This window comes from Clupea harengus, chromosome 11 (genome assembly GCF_900700415.2).
Source record: "Clupea harengus chromosome 11, Ch_v2.0.2, whole genome shotgun sequence".
NCBI lineage: Eukaryota > Metazoa > Chordata > Actinopteri > Clupeiformes > Clupeidae > Clupea > Clupea harengus.
The window spans coordinates 22,956,486-22,975,428 of NC_045162.1; the positions used below are offsets into that span (position 1 = coordinate 22,956,486).

The 18,943-nt window shown below is 43.0% G+C and overlaps 2 protein-coding genes across 4 annotated transcripts in view; both read right to left on the reverse strand.

The window, feature by feature from the left end:
* Positions 1–1,000: 1,000 nt before the first annotated feature.
* On the reverse strand, positions 1,001–14,804 carry cacng7b (calcium channel, voltage-dependent, gamma subunit 7b). 3 transcript variants are annotated; one of them, XM_012821251.3, is made up of 6 exons: positions 14,445–14,804; positions 8,941–9,136; positions 8,707–8,793; positions 7,066–7,206; positions 4,566–4,711; positions 1,001–2,469 (listed from the first exon to the last, which is right to left on the reverse strand). In XM_012821251.3, exons 2-6 carry the CDS (start codon positions 9,134–9,136, stop codon positions 2,002–2,004), a joined length of 1,038 nt encoding a protein of 345 aa, XP_012676705.1. In that variant the 5' UTR covers positions 14,445–14,804; the 3' UTR covers positions 1,001–2,001. The 3 variants fall into 3 exon arrangements, with proteins under 3 accessions (XP_012676705.1, XP_031432608.1, XP_031432609.1); XM_031576748.2 differs by lacking the exon at positions 14,445–14,804 and adding an exon at positions 13,498–14,424; XM_031576749.2 differs by lacking the exon at positions 14,445–14,804 and adding an exon at positions 10,302–11,755.
* Positions 14,805–17,827: 3,023 nt separating this feature from the next.
* The window catches only part of prkcg (protein kinase C, gamma), a 14,191-nt gene continuing 13,075 nt past the window's right edge, over positions 17,828–18,943 (reverse strand). The window contains exon 13 of the mRNA XM_031576656.1: positions 17,828–18,943. This exon is cut by the window's right edge and continues 429 nt beyond it. The gene's annotated coding sequence lies outside the window, so the exon portion shown is untranslated.

An 18,943-nucleotide genomic window follows, 5' to 3' on the forward strand; every position in this document is an offset into this window, starting at 1 on the left:
ACACATGCACAGGCACACGTTACCCTGCACACAACCAGACATAGACACACACACACGCATGCAAACACACGCATGCACATTGCACACACACACACACACACACACACACGCACACGTTATCCTGCACACAACCAGACAGACACACACACACACACCTATAGAGTGTATACGCACAAACATTTACTCACTCAAAGGAGCAGCATGATATTGCCATCTACTACAGACAGTAACAAATCAGGTGAGAGAGGAGGTGGGAGTATGACTGCATTAATCTTATAAACATAATCACTCAGTCAAGGGAGAACATCACAGATATCACAAGCAGCAGGGGCTGCCAGAAAAGGGATCAGGTGTTTAGCACCACTACCCGAAACAAGAAACAACACACACATACCCACAAACACACATACACATCTGCATGTCTGTACATATGGTTGCAAGCAGATCATAAGAGACAAAGACCCTGGTTCAAACCCCAACTCACTCAAAAGTGTTGTAGTATCCACTACTGACAGATAAAATCCCAGCTTCAGCACCATGGACAGGGCTTTGAGCGCAGTAGCAGCCCTAATCCACTAGATGGCGCAAAAAGGTGAACATATGTTGTACACTGAAAATGATCTCATGTCCTATGACAGCGCAGTGGCAGAGAGTTCTATTTACCCGAAGTCAGGTTTAAAACAAAGTCCTCCTAGGAAAATGGCAAGATGATACTCAACATATTAGAGCAAGAAAATGGTAATAAAAAATCTGCAGTAAGCGTATTCCAAAAGCACTCGTGTAACCATAAAAGGCATGAAATCACACTACTGCATTTTTAGTGAGAGTCCATATAACAGACAAGAGTGGCGAAGCCTCACTTGAAATCATCAACAATGAGACACGTGGATACAGTAACCATCAAAACTAATGAAACTGTTGCTTCTGGTCCCATGATGCAGCACAGCATAACATTCAGATCCAGTTGAATAAGCTGCGTGAAATTATCAGTTTGCACTTCTTTGTAAAGCATGTTGAGGAACATGCTACATTTTTTTATTAAAAATCAGATATAAAACATTATATGATTTACACACGAGAAGGACTTTGTTACCTGTTGTGTCATCTTGCTCCAAAATAATGATGTAAATCATTGTGGCAAGGTTTCATCCATGATAAAAATGTGGATATACAAAAATGTGGATATGTAATATTTGTATTAATACTATTTCATTACACACAGCCTGTAATTCATCAACATATAAATAGAAATGAATGATTTATTTTCAGTTTCAATTTGTACAAGTCTACTCATTTGGAAATTTGATCTCATCCTTGCGTTTATGCATGTGTATGTATGCACTTAATGAAATACATTGGAATTGTATCTAAATCACTGTTGTTTCCAGCACTAATAACAATAGCAATAGTGGCCTCTTACATTAAATGAATTAATCTGATTGTATATTCCTGGTCTTACATATGTAACAATAGTAACCATTATATTATTCATATGAATGCACAAAGAAGTCAATAAATCTTTAAGAAATTAAAATGAAAGCGACATATTCATGTTTATATACAATTTATGTACAATATTTATCTATATTTACTCTGGAAATCAAACCACTGTTCCTTGTGTTTTACAACAGAATTCAGTTTTGGTCATCAGTCTTGTGCAACAAAAGTCTCTTCCAGGGCGATATCAGAGCCAAGTATCTCTCTACAGAGGACCCTCTCTGAGGTTTATCTCTCTAATCCATTTTCTCTACCTCCTCAATCTCTCCTAAAGTTTTCTCCCACAACAATAAATCTCTTGATAGTCTCCCATATATTTATCCCCGTTCCCTCTCTCTGTCCTTTGTCCACTGCCCTGGCTTTGTCTTTCCCCTTGTTCACCCTTTTACTCTCTGTTCCCTTCTTTCTCTTGATGTTTCTCTACAGCCTTTCTTCTTGACTCCTCTTTCTGTCCCAGAGTTTATTCTCTCTATCCCTGCAGCACCAGACACACTCTCGCTCCCCCTAGCAGGGAGAGGCACTCATGCGCATGTGTGTGTGGTAGTGGGGTGGGCCTCCAGCAGAAGGGGGCATGGAGAGTGGCAGCGTTTGGGTTGCTCCAGGCCCGTGTGCGGAGTGCAGTGGGTGGGAGTGGGAGTGGGAGTAGGAGGCGGCGCCCGGAGAATTATGATGGTAGCTAGACGCAGAGGACTGGACGGAGGTGGAAGCCATCCCCGCGGCCTGCGCGCTCTGCTGGGGGTTGCCCTTGGGAGGAGGCTGGGGAGTCTGGTTGAGCTGTATGGAGAGGTCGCTGGAGCCCTCGGAGGCGCTGCGCACACGCTGGGAGGGTGGCCACGACTCAGGGTGGAGATACTGGCCACTGTAGTCACTACACTCCGACAGGCGGGGGCGGTAGAGAGCAGGATGTGGCCGGTACATCTCTTCTTCAGCGTAGCGCTTCATGAATAGATAAACAGACATCACACCTGCCCCCTATATGTAAAAAAAAAAAAAAGGGAAGACAGGGTATGGTTAAACGAAACGCAAGTGCAAAGTGTTAGGTAAGAGAGAGAAAAAACATATGATTGAAAGCTGTAGTCAACAGAGAAATATTTGAGAGGGGCAAAGCTGGAGGGCAGCGACACAGACAAAAGAGGATCAAAGAGAAAGAGGCACTGATGCGTGAGCTAAAAAGTGGAAGGGATGAGTGAAGAAATGAGGTTGTGGATGAGGTCAAATCAGGCAAGCACAGCATGGCGGTGGCAAATTGGTTTGGACATTGCAACACATTAGAGCAGTAATGCTGACAGGGAAGATCTAAGACTAAATGTGAACGACTGTGTGTGTGTGTGTGTGTGTGTGTGTGTGTGTGTGTGTGTGTGTGTGTGAGTGTGAGAGAGAGAGAGAGAGAGACAGACAGAACAGAGAGAGAGAGACAGTGTGACAGCATCAGAAGGATATTTCAAGCAAGGGAGAACAGACTGCGATTAAAAAAAAAACACAGAGCAAAAGACATAGCGAGGAGAGCAATGGAGATGAAATTCTATCTGGTTGTGACAGAGAGAACATCGCCACATAACCCACAAGTCCCTCCCACAAGTCCCTCCCACAATGTCTGATCTGAGGCCACCTCAGTGGGCAGCTCTGAGAGCCCACACAAGGGAACCCTGCCCCCCACCCACACGCTCCCTCAGCCTCCACCACATGAATCACAGGGGAGTCGTGTGTGACTGAAGGGGATATGGGGTGGGGGTGGGAGTGGGAGAGTGTGTGTGTGTGTGTGTGTGTGTGTGTGTGAGTGTGTGAGTGTGTGAGTGTGTGAGTGTGTGAGTGAGTGTGTCTGTGCGTGTGCGTGTGAGTGTGAATGTGCCTGTGTGTGAGAATGCGTGTGTGTGTGTGTGTGTGTGAATGCGCGTGTGCGCGCATGTGTGTCTTAAGCACGCCTCCTTCCACCCATGGCTGGCTGATGGAGTCTGACGGCACTGGACTCCTGCTGACTCAGGGGAGTGGAGTTTTGGGCTCAAACTCCCATTCTGCCAGATCTGCACTACATCAGATCACACGCAAAATGGCTGACTGGCTGAGAAACAGGCTCTCGAGCTCTTGGCCTGAGCACCTAGCTGCAGCAGGGCTGCGCGTTAATTATTCCTGGGCCTGGCTGCACTTCAATTGCATGGCTCATTCCACTGAGAGAGGTGAGGGAGAGAAAGACTAAATCCGCTGGAAATGAGATAAAGGGGTGCAGGTGTGCAGTCATTATGGGATTAACAGTGAGTGAGTTGACTAAGTCAGCAGAACCGCATAACTCCGTTCAGTCTCAAATCTACTCCAGGGCTTTCTGTGAAAATTATGAGGGGAATGGATGGAAATTAGGTACAGCCTTAGAATACTGAATAAGTAAAGTGCAATGGCCGAACCTTTTTACATCCTGTGCACAGTGATGGCTAAGTTTGTTTTGTGTTGTTAGAATGCACTGAAGTGGGATCCTAGATACAGTGACCACGGTAGCACTGTCTCCTGAAGCACTGAAGTGGGATCCTAGATACAGTGACCACGGCAGCACTGTCTCCTGAAGCACTGAAGTGGGATCCTAAATACAGTGACCACGGCAACACTGTCTCCTGAAGCAGGATCCTAGATACAGTGACCACGGCAGCACTGTCTCCTGAAGCACGTCTGACAGTAACATCTGCACGGTCACTCAGCTAGAATAAATGGAACTGACGTGGTCAACTTAAGGCGGCACCAGCTGCTTCACTGCTCATCCATATTGAATGGGTTCACCCGTGGTTATGCTTGAGTCAGGTAAAAGGTGCATAATGACTCTGGCTGCCTGCAGTTAACTATGATATAACCTGAGCAATTCACTGAGCCTTCCATAAGATGGAATAGAAATTCCAAATGCATTAAGGGGTTTTGAGACCAGAGGCCAAGCTAATTAGCATAGAGTCCACTATGCAATAAACCAGCCACCTATGGTCACTTTGTAATGAACACCCTCACTCATTGCAGCAGGACTAAGTCACCTATTTCCTTTGTACACATGAAGCTACTCTCACCACCCGAACATTAACCCCTTGACCTCTGACCTCTTTGAGCAGGAAGCTGCTGGCAGCGAAGGCAAAGGACCAGCCATAGCGGTAGTTGAAGAACAGCTCAGGCTCCCTGGGCCGGTTCATCACCTCATCATTTATACTGGAGATATACAGCACCAGGCCCACCACAAGACTCAGCCCTGAGACAGAGAGAGAAAGAAAGAGAGAGAGAGAGAGAGAGAGAGAGAGAGAACAAGTAAGGCAAGTTGAGTGAGAATATACAGGACAAGACAGAACCATCATCTACAAAACAACAATAAGAGCACTGACAAATAATTAATCTAAAATGCGTGTGCTGGTGTGTGTACGTGTGAAAGAGATAAAGAGAGTGCAACAGTCAGAGAGAGAGAGAGAGCAGGAGGGACTGTGCAAGTCGAGCGTAAGTGAGAAGTGCTAGCAGCGATTGTGGGCTTCCAGTGGAAATTGTGTGCATGATGGAGTCACACACACACACACACACAGAGGCAAATGCATAAACCATGCCTCTGTCAAACCGCAGCAAACACTACAGTAGTACGGCCTAAATAAATGACAGTGTCAGACTGTGTGCTGTGCTCACAGGAGACAGACAAGAGACTGGAGCGGAGAGATGGAGGAGCTCTTTGTGGCAGAAATAACATGCACAATTTGTCTATAAAGATGACAACGTCAGGGCAGCCAAAATGCTACCAACGACGGAAAACAGCAGGCTGGAAGGTTTACACGCGTGAATTATGGGACAGTAAAATACATTAGAGAGGTAAATACAATTAATCTGACTTCATTACATTATTAAATGACCTACAATATTACCGAGCAGTACACAAGCCAGTTGTTAACAGGAGTGGTATGATACACAAGGAGTTATATGAATGGTTAATGAATGAACAGTTTATTACAATAAACGGTAAGCTTAAATGTTACAAGAATGTAAGGTAAAATCCAAATGGAGGTAAAATCCAAATGGAGGTTGGATGCAAATTGGACTAAATATATATAACCCAATCCTGAAATGAATAAGAGAAGGAGAGACAGATAGACAGAGAAATAGAGCTGAGGAGCAGGAAAGGAGAGGATCCCCAAGCTCAAAGATAGAAGAAGAGAAGAAGAAGAGCTAGACGAAGAATAAGAGACCTGAATGTTACTAAATGTCTGTTTTTATACCTCAACACTCATTCTATACATCTGCCACAAACCAAAAACATGATGTCACACTATGGCCCTGCTTCCTTAAGACAATATCCTGGCCCAAATGACCACTTGATTGGAGGTGGATGTGCCAGCAGGCTCATTTACATACAGATCTTTAATGATACTCCAAATTACAAAATATGTGCAGGTATATGTCTAATTCTCAGAGTGAAACCAGTATCAGACTGCTGCTCTTAGAGCAAGAATCAGTTTAAGACCAAGCATGAATTACATTCATATACTCATAGCTGTTGCCACAACAAGCAGAAAGCTAGAGGAAAGAGGGAAAATAAGTTGGGGAGCTATGAACTCTGCCGAAATGATGGACTAAAAAATGGACAGAGAGCGAGCAGGATGTGAAGGAAGAGATAAAGGGAGGTAAACTTACAAGAAGAGATCCTTGTAAGATGAACTACTACACCATGTCCCTGGGCCTGAGCTCATAGCCCCTGTCAGTGTTACTGAACTGCAATGTTAACAAGTGCAGTAGGCAGCTGCATAGTTATCAAACCGTGATGCTAAATAATAAGCACGTTAGGCTGGCACTCTGGAGAGTTAGCTGCCAGGATTTATACCTCTTACTTGTTTGAGCTTGGGAGAGACACGCACTCCTCCCAGTTACAGTAGAACACAGTGGCATAAGGGGATCATAGGTCAAAGGTCAGTATTTCAGAGGCTCTGTCTATGCACCTTGCATAGCAGATCACATGATAGTTCAACCAACACCACTCACGGCTATTCCAAAAACAATCCTGGCCAATGTCAGGATTTAAGCACTTTTACCTATCTAAATGGTGTGATATGAGAAAGGATATTGCCACCTTGTGGTCAGAATAGGGCATTACAGAATGAGGCTTGTCAGCAAATAGGTCGCACAGCAGCACAAGACTGATGCGTTAAGCGTTTCCCTTTCATAACAGACCAGGGGGAATAATCCCAGCATGGGCTTAAAACTGCTCACTCGAGGTAAATGGAACAGGTAGCATACTTAGAGAAGGCAGGGACAAATGCAATCTTGCTACATATATTCAGAGGTCTAATTAAAACCCAACATAAATACTTTTCTGTGACAAATGTTCATAATTAATGTTGTCGACTGTACTGGCAATCAGAAATCACACATTGATACAGGCACAACATGACATAATAGTTTGGTGTTTGAGCATGACCTACACATTTTTTTTTTTAATAAAAAACATTTAGATGGTACCTTTCATTGGTCTAATTCATTGTCATCATCAAATGTTTGAATGTTGAATAGTTTAAGAAAAACAATGATTGGCAGGCAAGTGAAATCCCGACTGAAGAAAGTGTTGTATAATACCTGAGAGGATGAAGAAGATTCCAGAGACGAAGGCTAGAATGGTGCGCTGTGGGCGGATGTGTCCGATGTTGCTAATGATGAAGCCGGTAAAGACGAAGAGGAGGGACACCATGGGGAATGGGGTGGCTGTTCGCACCATCTCTAACAGAACATAGGGACATAACAGCATTACAGAGAGAATGTTTTGTGCATGTGTGTGTGTATGTGTGTGTGTGTGTGTGTGTTTGCCTGTGTGTGCGTGTGGGTGTGCATGTGGGTGTGTGTACAAAAGCAGCTATTGATCATACATGTATGTTCCATGACAGCAGTCTCTTTATGTAAATTGGACCTCCACTGTTACTGTAGTATTCACTGACAGGGAGATTGAGAACACATGAAATGATTGCACTAAGCAGTATTTCTCTATGATAAGGGAGGAATTGTCTATTGTCCTTTTGGTCTTATTTTTCACAGAATAGATTTTTAATGTAATGTTCATTCCAATATAAGTTTATTTTTATCTCGGTACGCTTCAGCATCAGTTCTCTCACTAATAAACAACAGACAACAGAAACAATTGATTCCCATTTCCATCAATCTCTAAATCTGACACAACTTCAGTATGATCCACATTGTTTTTGTGAAGCTCAATTTTCCAGTGTAACATTATGCTGAACAACATCTGTGGACAAAAGGCCTTACAGCACAGACAGCATATTCCCCTCTTCAACATGACCAATAACACATACACGTTTAGTTATAATCAACATATTCAAATGCTCTAAATGTGTGTGTGTGTGTGTGTGTGTGTGTGTGTGTGTGTGTGTGTGTGTGTTTGTGCGCGTGAAAAGCTAACTTGTATAGCACGTCTGTGATGTTCATGCATGCTCTAGAGGTCTTGAAAACAGCAGGGCATTAAAAAACAGAAGATGAAAGACTGATTCAGATAGAAAAACGCATGGCATTAGTCATTCAGTTTGAAAACCACTACTTATAGAGAGCTATAGATGTTCACTGAGTGATGGCCAAAGAGGTCAATGTTGCTGTTGTAAGGAAGCATCAGGGACCAGTATCAGTATAAAAACGTACTAGTCTAATTATCAATGTTTAACAGCACACTAATACTTACAAGTACTCTAATCTATTATCACTCCCTACGTTACACTGTACTCCAGTGCACTTAATAGTGTACATATGCAGTGTAACAGTGGCACAACAGATGCCAAAAGAAAGCGCAAACGTGTTCACAGTGGGGCAGTTCATCATGATTATGTCACAGTACCTGTCAAGCAGTGGAGTCAAAGAGAGCCTATTGATCCCTGTTTGACTCTTCAGCCAAGATGTAGTTTGCTTTGTTATTCTTGCAATCTATTTGTGTGCTGACAAGTTCATTTGAACAGATGTCTTATCAGTGTCTGAGTCATACACATCAAACACAAATAACTGCCCTCAGAAAAGACAGTTATTTTCTTACAATAATTTTTTACACCTACGACATTACACGACATTAGCAAGGTGAGGTCCTGGACTTCCGATTCCACTTCTGATGAATGTGTGCCCTAGCTAGACCAGATGGTAATTCAAGCACCATGTTTTTAAGCTTCTTACGTTGTTTTTTTATGATAACCCTGATGAGTGGATGAATACATTAAGTTCACTTACTCAAAATGTTTGCTGTGTTTTCTGATGTGATTTCAATTTCAGGCTCATTGAAGTATTCTGCTGCAACACATCTCCCCTTCTCTGCACCTGAGAGAAGACAGAGAGGAGGTAAATGTTGTGATAGTACCTGCCATAAATAAGACCTTCTCAGAAAGATCCAGTGACTGCACTGCTGGTTCTCTGGAGAGAGACGCCATAACAGCATGAATGTGTGAACCCTCTTTTTTTTCTAACCGGCTATGAAGCAGGTCCTCCAGAGTCCTGAATGCAGCGCCATCTTCACCTCCATGGTCTGGTTCTGCTGCAGCACGATGCCCTCCTCCATAAGCAGCCAGTAGTCCGTCGACACGGCAACCCCCACCAGGAGAAGCCCGCACGCCCCAAACACGGAGGAGAGCAGCGTCAGAGCTCGGCTGCTGCACGAGCTCATCTGCAGGGACACCGGTGAGAAAAACAACGACATGAGCCTCATCATAAACCATTAGGAGACAGTGGTGAAACCAACAACCAGGAACACTAGTGAGGTACAAGTCCATGCCTAAGATGCAGTGATGAGAGATGGCGAATTAGTACCATGGTAACGCCACATAGAAAAACGACACTGACACGGAAGCAGTGGATAGTTCACAACAGAAACACCAGAGAATGAAGACACATATGCTAGTAGTGTCTCTCAGTTAATGCTCTTCGTAATGACAGCACATCAATGACAAGCCACTGATGCATGAAGAATCATCAGTGAGTATTATAGTAAGCATAAAATTGCTTGGATGGGGAGCTAACTGAATGTGAGAGGAGGTCTGTGTGGAGAGGAAAGAGAAAGCAAAAGTAGAAGGACAGTCAGGGGAGATGAGAACAGAGCGATGAGAACAGAGACAAGCGTCTCTGTTACAGAGGGACAGAATGGACAGGGACAGAATGAAAGAAAGTTAGAGCTTTTTGAAGTAAGTGTGTGTGTGTGTGTGTGTGTGTGTGTGTGTGTGTGTGTGTGTGTGTGTGTGTGTGTGGGGGGGGGGGGGGGGGAAGGGGGGTCAACTGAGAGTTAGTTCCACCTGCTGGGTCGTTGTCAGCTCAGCCAACCACATAAAAGGTCAAAGTTCACCCAGCAAGGATGGTGATGGCAAGTCGAGCAGAAAGTGAGATATCATCAAATGATGTCTGACAATTCAAAGAGCACCAAACTGTTTTGGACACACATATGTGCACGCACACACTCACACACACAGACACACACACAGACACACACACAGACACACAGGGGAACAGTCCATCCTTTCAAACATGTTCTCCTTCAGCAAGTAGTGACTCACACATGGAGATCCCAGACTTTAAATCTGCTCCACTGGGTTACAGCAAAAGAACCCGTTTATCCCCAACTGGTCACACATACATGCACGCACACATACAAACATGCACACGTGCACCCACCCACACACACATCACAAATGTACATGTCACATCACACATGTGTATAAGCACACATATATACACGTGCACACTTACACATACAAAATCCACATGCATGCACAAACACATGTGTACACACACAAAATGTATCCACGTGCACCTAAGGGCACACAGGCGCACCGGCACACCTCACTCAGATTTTGGTCCCCTGTCCATTCTTACAAATCAATACGTGGTTGAAGATTCCTTCCAGTCAGCCTGCAAATGGCAGCCTTTTGCTGTAGCTGTGCAGGGAGCTGTAGAATGGCTTGAGGTTAAACAGGCTGAGTTGCTGAGCATGCCGGCTGCGCAGGTCATGCAGTGCCCTATGGAAGACGCCGTTATTGTGCAATGAATGGTGAAAGAGATGCACAGTGAAATAAGGCTGCTCTGAGTGAAGGCATGAGGACTGGCAAACACAGAGATAAAAGAATGGGAATGAGAGAAAAAGAGAAACCAAAAGAGAGACCTATAATATTTTGTATCCTTTGTTTATGGGCACATTTTATAGCCTAGCCATAAAACCTTGCCAAATGTGCCATGCCATGAGAGCATATAGTTCTCTATTGTAATATAATCCTCTATTTAACAGTGGTGCAGTAATACTGGTGGTGTTCTCATGTAATCATTTATAGTATACATTTTATACGCTCTTAATTACGCTATGGAGACACTTACATGTAGTGCGTACTACTCCATCAACTCAAGTGTGCATTTACAGTATGGGTGTGACATCTTCTGGGTGAATACAGCTCACTGACTGCTTGGTGGCCATGCCCTGGACAGCAGTGCCATGTGGGGGACACGGCATGCTCTGTGTCATGACATGACCCTCACACCCGCTATCTGGGTCCACTGTTTACAGGTTTTAATCAATTCTTAATTACTCAAATTCACTTTTTATCAGAAAGCATCATGACTGGGTGGGAGAGAGTGCTTTACTAAGGCAGACTTTGGGCCTCATGCAGGAGGTATTCAACCAACACATTTCCTCTTATGTTTGTTCATATCCACGATTTGTTCTTATTTTGTTAGTAGCCACTGATTTCTGGGATTCACCGATGTTTTCTTATTTTTGCTCTTTGCTCTAGTCTTCAGTCCACGAAAAGGGAGATTGCACAGATCTATATGATGAGACAGATGAATGGCTGTGCGCCGTTTCAGATTACCAAAAACACTCTTTGGCACAGCACCTGCCCTTATGTAGGGTTTAGGGGGCGTTGCCTACGCTAATAACAAAACAATCAGCCATGCGCCTCCAATTTATGATCAAGTGGGGTTCATCATTCCGGGTAAGAGCAGAGTTGGATGGTTAAGAATGTGTACTGAATCTGGAGTTGACGTCACTTATTTTTTCTTTCAACAGAAAATGAAGAGAAAATATAACACAAATGTAAGAGATTGTTGCTGCATGAGACCCTGTGTTTTCGTTATGAGGAGGATGTTGGGGCAGAATGTCACGGGGCAGAATGTCATGTCCTTGGTGTTGCTTTCTGTCTGGTCATTCGCTCTAATTTGAGGGTTTGGAGGTTGAAATCAATTGTTATTTAACTAAAATCAGTCTGCCAGTCTGACAAGATGTTCTCTCTCTGTGGCATGACTGTGAATCAGGATGTGATAGTCCTTTTTTAAATAATTATAGTATAGGAACAGACTGTACCCTCTCTCTCTCTCTCTCTTTGTGTGTGTCATGACTGTGTGTGTGCAAGGGTATGTGTGTTTAAGGGTGAGTATATATGTGTGTGTGTGTGTGTGTGTGAGTGTGTGTGTGTGCGTGCATTTGAGTATGTGCATGTGTGTGTGCATATCTGTCTGTCTAAGTGTGCATGTCTGAATGCGTGTGTGTGTGTGTGTGTGTGTGTTTACGCGCTGGTATTTTTTGTCTTGTCTTGTTTTCAGCCTGTCATTTCTTGTCTGTCTCCCAGTGCTGGTGACTCAGATCAGCACCCTAAGCACTCTCACTGCGTGAAGCTCACATTTAGCAGGAGAGGAGAGGAGAGGAGAGGAGAGGAGAGGAGAGGAGGAGAACATTTTGAAAAGAGACATGGAGAGAGGAAGGGAAAAGAGGGCAAGGAGGGAAGAGGATGGAAGTAAAAAGGAGGGGAGGGAGCGAAGAACGAAAGAGAGGGCAGGAAGGACAAATGGAGAAACAGAGAGGGAATAAGGGACGGGAAGACGGGGGGACCAACAGAGCAGGAGCAGATAAAATGAGAGAGAAAAGGGTGTCAAATGGTAGAGATGTTCCGAAAATGTACGCCACAGTTGTTAGGGCAAGGTCAGGAATTGTTTGGTTTTAGTGTCTGGACACCCAGTGACGGAGTGCCAACAACTTCTTAGTTAGCACATCGTTACATAACTCACTGACAGACAGATGAAGACGGCCTCTGCCAAAATGTTGTCAAAAGCCTTGCAGCTAAGTTCATTTGTGACCTGTCAACTGTTTTATGCCTGTTCCCACTAGCACCAGCACCCTTACACTGACTGGATGCCTGCTTATGGCATCCTGGTGGAAGGAGGTAAACACCACCGATAAGGTCAGACTTCACGTGCAATATGTAGATTTTGTTGTAAAAACTAAAGTGCCTTACAATTGAAACAATGATTTTAATACGACTCAACATTTCTGTGCATTTTATGGTCTGTTTGAGATGTGGAAATGTCCATTTGTTTACACTTTCCTGTCCCTATAAAATTGAGACTAGCAAAAGAAAAACACCTGAAACCTTCACCATTTCTTTGAATTGTTAACAATTTAGGAACTGTGTTACACACTGAAGAGACCGAGTAAAGAGATAACACTAAATGATGATAATAAGTGAAATATCAGGGGTCCTCCACGTAGTGGGCTACTTCAAGACTGACCTGATTCCATTATTGATCACCACTTTTACTATCAACAAGTACCATTACCTATATAAACACTAGAATATGATTTAAGAATTGACCATAAACTGAGAGACAGCACACTGATGATGTCTTTTGATAAAATTGCCATTGGAAGCCTATGCACACAGAAAAACGAATAGTAAGAATGGATATGCCAAGGGAACCATAGAGGCCTTGAGAGCAAAAGAGGAGTGATGATGGAGGAAAATTCACCCAGAGAAAAAGAAACCAAGACAATGTGAACAGCGAAAAAAAACAAAAAAACCACAACATCAGCATGGACTATCTTCACTAAAGCAGACGCCCCTGATGGAGTCAGAGTCACACAGGAGTCGTAGCACAGCCAGAGGGCAGTCACAGCACAGACTTGGGGAGGGGGACAGGCGTGCGCTGGTTACCACCGTACAGGGGCACAGGGGGACACCACACAGGAGTCAACGAGGAGTCTTAAGTGCTCACAGCTGTCTGTTGTTGCATAATGTGAATGGCAGATCGGAGCGGCACACACACACACACTCCCAGGAGCAGACAAGGCTGCCCACTGATCAGAGAGGAGCCCTGGGTGCCTAGAATGCAAGGCTGAGTGAAGAGAAGAAGACAGCTTTTGGAGAATGGAAAATGCAACAGTAGAGATCAGAGTGAAAGTGAAGGTGTGCATTGTTGAGTGTCCCATATGTAAAAATGAATACACAGTGTCTAGGATATAGGAAGAAGATACAAAACATTTGTTTTTCTCCCTATCATAGGTTAGTGTTTTCTATGTGTTTGTAAGGTAAAGGGACTAAATTTACCGAATACAGGTAGGCTAAAGGCCTTTACAACACATGCACATTACAACATGGCAGCGGCATATTCTAAATTGACTGTCATCCTCAACAAGTAATCCCATTCCAGCACCCATTCTACTACATCTCCTGTGTCAAGGTGAACGTGAATGACTAGGAGTTTGAATGTGTGTAAGTGTATGAATGCTCACTAATAAACTATCTAATGACCAACCAAAAAGTCTGTGTTGCTAAAATATCCCCATTTTACCTGACTTGTTGGTATCTTTCAAACCAAGTCGACCTTGCAACACTTGCAGTTTGTACAGTTAAACTGAACCACTCGGTACGGAACAAATTAATATCTAACATACTACAAAACGCTGGCGACAAATAATTAACTAGTTTTCATGCTACCATACAAAGCGCGCGGGATGCAATAACAGCTCAGTTCTAGGCGCGCGTGCTGTAGCTTCACTTAAACCACCGAGGCATCAAATGTATGGGCATTAGAAACAGCCACTAACCGTCATAAAACACGTTTACACGTTTTCACATGCGTATTAAAGTTAAAGGAGGTTTACACAATTCTAAAGCGAATGCTATAAATACCCGCGTCATGCAAAAGAGAGTTCCACTCACCCTTTCAGTAGAGCCGACACAATGAAGCGGGCGGACAGAGGAGTCGGGAACCTCACGCCACGACTGCTTGGTAGATTTTGCTGTTCTCTCCCTCTCTCTCTCTCTTCGCCTGTCTCACGTGTGTTCCCCCTCACGCCCCCTTCGCTTCTCTGTCTTTCTCTCTCTCTCTCTCTCTCTCTCTCTCTTTCTCTCTCTCTCTCTCTCTTTCTGTCCCTCTCGGCACTGCGGATAACTGGTCGACTGTGCTGTCTCTATCACAAGGACAGGCAAATTAAAAAAAAATGGACATCCAGATAGAAGGCAAATATTGAGCTCATGTCACATGTGGCAGTGTTCTTAAGGTAAGGACACACCCACCAATAACTGCTGCTAGGGGCTTCGGGAGTAGACTACTTGTAGCTGATTCTCAAGTAAAATTTGACTGTGAGGAATGGGCAAGAGACCACAAAAATCAAAGCAGCAGGGTGGAAAGGGACTGAACTGGAAAAAAAATAGATGTATGGGAGAGAGAGAAACAAAGAAGACAGGCAAATATATATACGGTAATGAATTGTTAAATGCCTTGCAGATGTGCTTTATCAAAGTGACAGACACAAGTGTCTGACTAAAGTGAGAGAGACAGAAACAGAGCCAGATAGGCACTGTTACAAGTGTGCAGTTCAGACAGTTGTGACACTGACTATATCCTCCTTTGAATATGGAACTGGCGCAGTCAACTAAGAGAAGCGTGTTTCAATGAACAAATGGACACTGTTATGAGACCTATCTTAATCGTACCACATAGTATTATACTTCACTGTCACCACACTCGCTTCCCACTCTTCATCTTGCCCCCTCCTCCACTTTCTCTCCTCTCCTGTGATCTCTCCATCCCATGGCCTATTTTTAGATCCATGGTGGAGAAATCCTATATTTTTAGAAGTGATATCAATAGCACACAGCACACTCTGACCCCAGGGAGAGAAAATAGAAAAAAAAAGAGGTAGAGCAAAGAGACGGGTCAGGTTGTGTCAGAACTAAGTCATTTTCATTTCATCGTGGCTGAAGAAATGCATTTTACATGTCTCTTTTTAATGCTTTTTATTCATTAAAAAATAACAGAGCTCACCAAACAGTGTGCTTGTGATTGTTTGGATACTTGTGGATTGTGTATGGTAACTCAACTTCAGTTCCTTTAGCGTGTATACTCAATAAATAGCTAAAATCCTAAGAAATCAGGAGGAATGAACAAGTATATGGATGTAAATGGATGTCATTCAATGTGAATGATCTTGGGAGGCAGAGAGAATGAAATAAATATATAAAGAGAAGAGGGATGAGGGGAGTTAAAGGAGGGAGGTTGTATTAGATTTGAATAGCTAGGCTATCTGTGGGTACGTCGTTATATCACCATCTTCCAGTGGGACAACACTAGCGAACAGAGGTGACAATCATGGAGAACTCGGGAGATAGGAGGGGGCGCAAGGAGACAGAAACTGAACAACCAAGCCAGTGGTTCTGCTGCTTCAACAACTTCGCCACGGCAAATGGAGAGGTCAGCAACTTAGGGTGAGGGAGAGGGTTGGGGAGATAGGCTTGTACAGTAGAGTTTAAAAAGAAGAGCAACACAAGAAAACACAGGGGAGTACTGGACTATGAGTTAGGACTGCCCTAGAATGAGGGTGGATGGACCAGCCAAACGCAATAAGCACAACATTCCTCCATTTTGAAATAGAACTGATTCACTTTATTTTATTTCAGAAACCCATGGGCCAGACACAAAAGATGACATGACCACACTAATAAAGATAAACATTTATCTTATTTGAGTACACTTCACAGTCTTGCTTTTTTTATCTATCTGTCAATCTACTGCATCTATTTATTCATGGTCGTATAATTTTAAACAAAAATACATTTAAAACAACCTCTGCTTTGTGTAAATGTGGCTTTGATGACAAGCTATGATTTATGTTACAGAATTAATAGGTATATATATTTTATGCTTTGAACAAGGGCAAGGGCAAGACAAGGGCAAAACATTTCATTATTGTTCATCAGTAGATATTCAGCTTCCCCATGGCTGTGGCATGATTAAACATTAGAGACGGCCAAACAAGAACATGTTTAAGTCAACAGAATTTAATTACTGTAACAAGCCAGGGGAATATCAATGTGTGTTTGAATCTGAAATATATTAATAACAACCTTGAACCTTCCCATGGGCGGTGCAAGACAAGTGTAGGCATTGATTTAGACAACGGCAGTTATTTATAGTTCAGGTCCATAGTGTAGTACATGTACTTCATGCTTGAGTGTTAACAGGATATGCTGATTGGCAACCGGTTATGTAGTTGATGTCACATTGATTATGAAACAGTTAAGTCTGACATAACTCTTGCAATCATGTTGTCTCCATGTCTATGGACACAGAGCTAGACTGAGCGCTGACACTCTTTGTCTAGAGAAGTGACATGAGATGACTTAAGTAAAGTACTTGTGCAGCTAGATCAGTCATTGAAGAAGTCCATTTTCACTGAAGGACAGACACTTGAAAAGCATGACAATAAAAGGAGAACAACACATTTCACTGTGAACATGCCCTGCCCTTCATTTCCTAAATGAAGTAAAAGGTCAATTGTAACTTCAGACCTTATATCACCCAGTGTGGCTCAGAGATTTTTTTCTTCACTGCAGAACAAAGAGTCCTTCTATCTTTTTACATCCTCTCTGTTCTCTAGTGGAGTGGGAGCATTAATTGAGTTTTCTCATGACACATTTAACTTTTGAGGTCACAGCTCAATGATTGAGTCCTATGCTGCTTCGCTGGGTAAAAGAGATAGATCCCCAGTTGTCACTGTGAGATTCATGGCTTGCTATGGCCCAGTTTTACCATTAACCCGTCTACTGTTTGCAGCCCAAAGCCCACACTTGTCCAGTTCAGTCTACCAAAGTGAAGGGTAGTTGCAAGAGGTTGACATTATGTATAGTGTAGAGATTACTACTGATGGATTTTGATGATGAAACTTCTGCCAACCGAATGGAACAAAGACGAGTGCATCTGCACATTTGGAATGGAAAAGACTTATACACGATTCCGTCTAGTTATTCTGTCAGTTGAAAGTTAAAAAGAAATTAAACAAAGAACAGTTATCCAAGATCATCCAATGTATTTCACTCTCTCTTGAAGGTTACTCCATGCTGTGCTTTGTCGACACATAGAACCAGGCATTGCAGTAACATAAAATACTCTATGGACACACACACACACACACACACACACACACACACACACACACACACACAGAGATACACACACACACACACACACAGAGACACACACACACACACACACACACACACACACAAACACACACACATACAATAACACATACAAATAAATGTAACTACAATGGGTTGCACATTCCCTCAGTTGCACGCTGACGGTGATGGATCTGCAGAGCCGTACTGCGGGCTTCTCCTCACCTCCGATGTCACTTGTGGTATCTAGCGGTGTCACTGATGGCTTGACGTCTGCGGGGGCGAGCAGGTTTAAGATGCATGAGGGCGCTGTTATCGCTTCATGCAAAGTCAGCCCTCTCACAGGTCAAGCAGCCTAGGTCACTCCAGGTCAGAACTGGGCCAGATTTTAAAGTTCACATAGAATCAGCCCTCTGACAGAAAAAGGGGTAATGTAGCAGTACTATAATTGTAAGAATGTAAGATAATTACGACAGATTTACGCAGGTAGATTGTGTGTATGTGTGTGGGCGGTTGCATTCTACATTGTCCAATTATTGATAATAAGACTTTGGTAAATATTTTACAGTATCTTTTACTGGCAGTATACATACAATTCTCTGAAAAGTATTGGGCTATGTATTATATTGAGCTGCTTTACAGCCAAAAAGAAAAAAAACGGAGCAGATACCGTAAAAGTGCAAATGTCATTGTGCAAAAGACATTAAACACATCAGCAAATAGATTTGTCATTTAAACTGCTTTTCTCTATCTGACCATTGTCTGATACCTTTGACCTGTCTTTGTACAGCAGACATTTCTGTTCCTTCTTCATTAAAGCATTTGGATATGTAATATCATATCTTTTAGACTCAGATTTTATGACATCAACAACTTCATAAGGATTATGGACCATATGCTACGTAAATATCGCATGAATAGAGAGGTGTGAGGATATGTAGGCGTAGAGTGATTTTGTGGCTTTTTATTGAACGCTGAAATTAAACACAAGAAATTACACTGCAGATAGAGCTAAACTAAGCGTTTTAGTCCAGGAGAGGTCCTTTTTGGAAGACCTGTCTAAGGTGTTGATTTTAGATTACATGAAGGGTAATGAAATATTTGTATTCTAAACAAACAATTTGCACCTTATAGGATGACTTTTATGGCATTTTAGAAACTACTTCGATAGAGCTGGATTGTTTTCAGCATGCAATTGTTTTATTGTGTCTAAAAAATGTCATCATGAGTAAGCTGAGAAAAAAAACTGATATACCCTG

Excerpts from the sequence above, each read along its gene's own strand:
- cacng7b (XM_031576748.2), bottom strand. Across the intron at positions 4,712-7,065 it reads AATCTTCTTCATCCTCTCAG|GGCTGAGTCTTGTGGTGGGC; the intron begins GTATTATACAAC and ends TCTCTGTCTCAG. Across the intron at positions 2,470-4,565 it reads GCAGCTTCCTGCTCAAAGAG|GGGGCAGGTGTGATGTCTGT; the intron begins GTCAGAGGTCAA and ends TTTTACATATAG.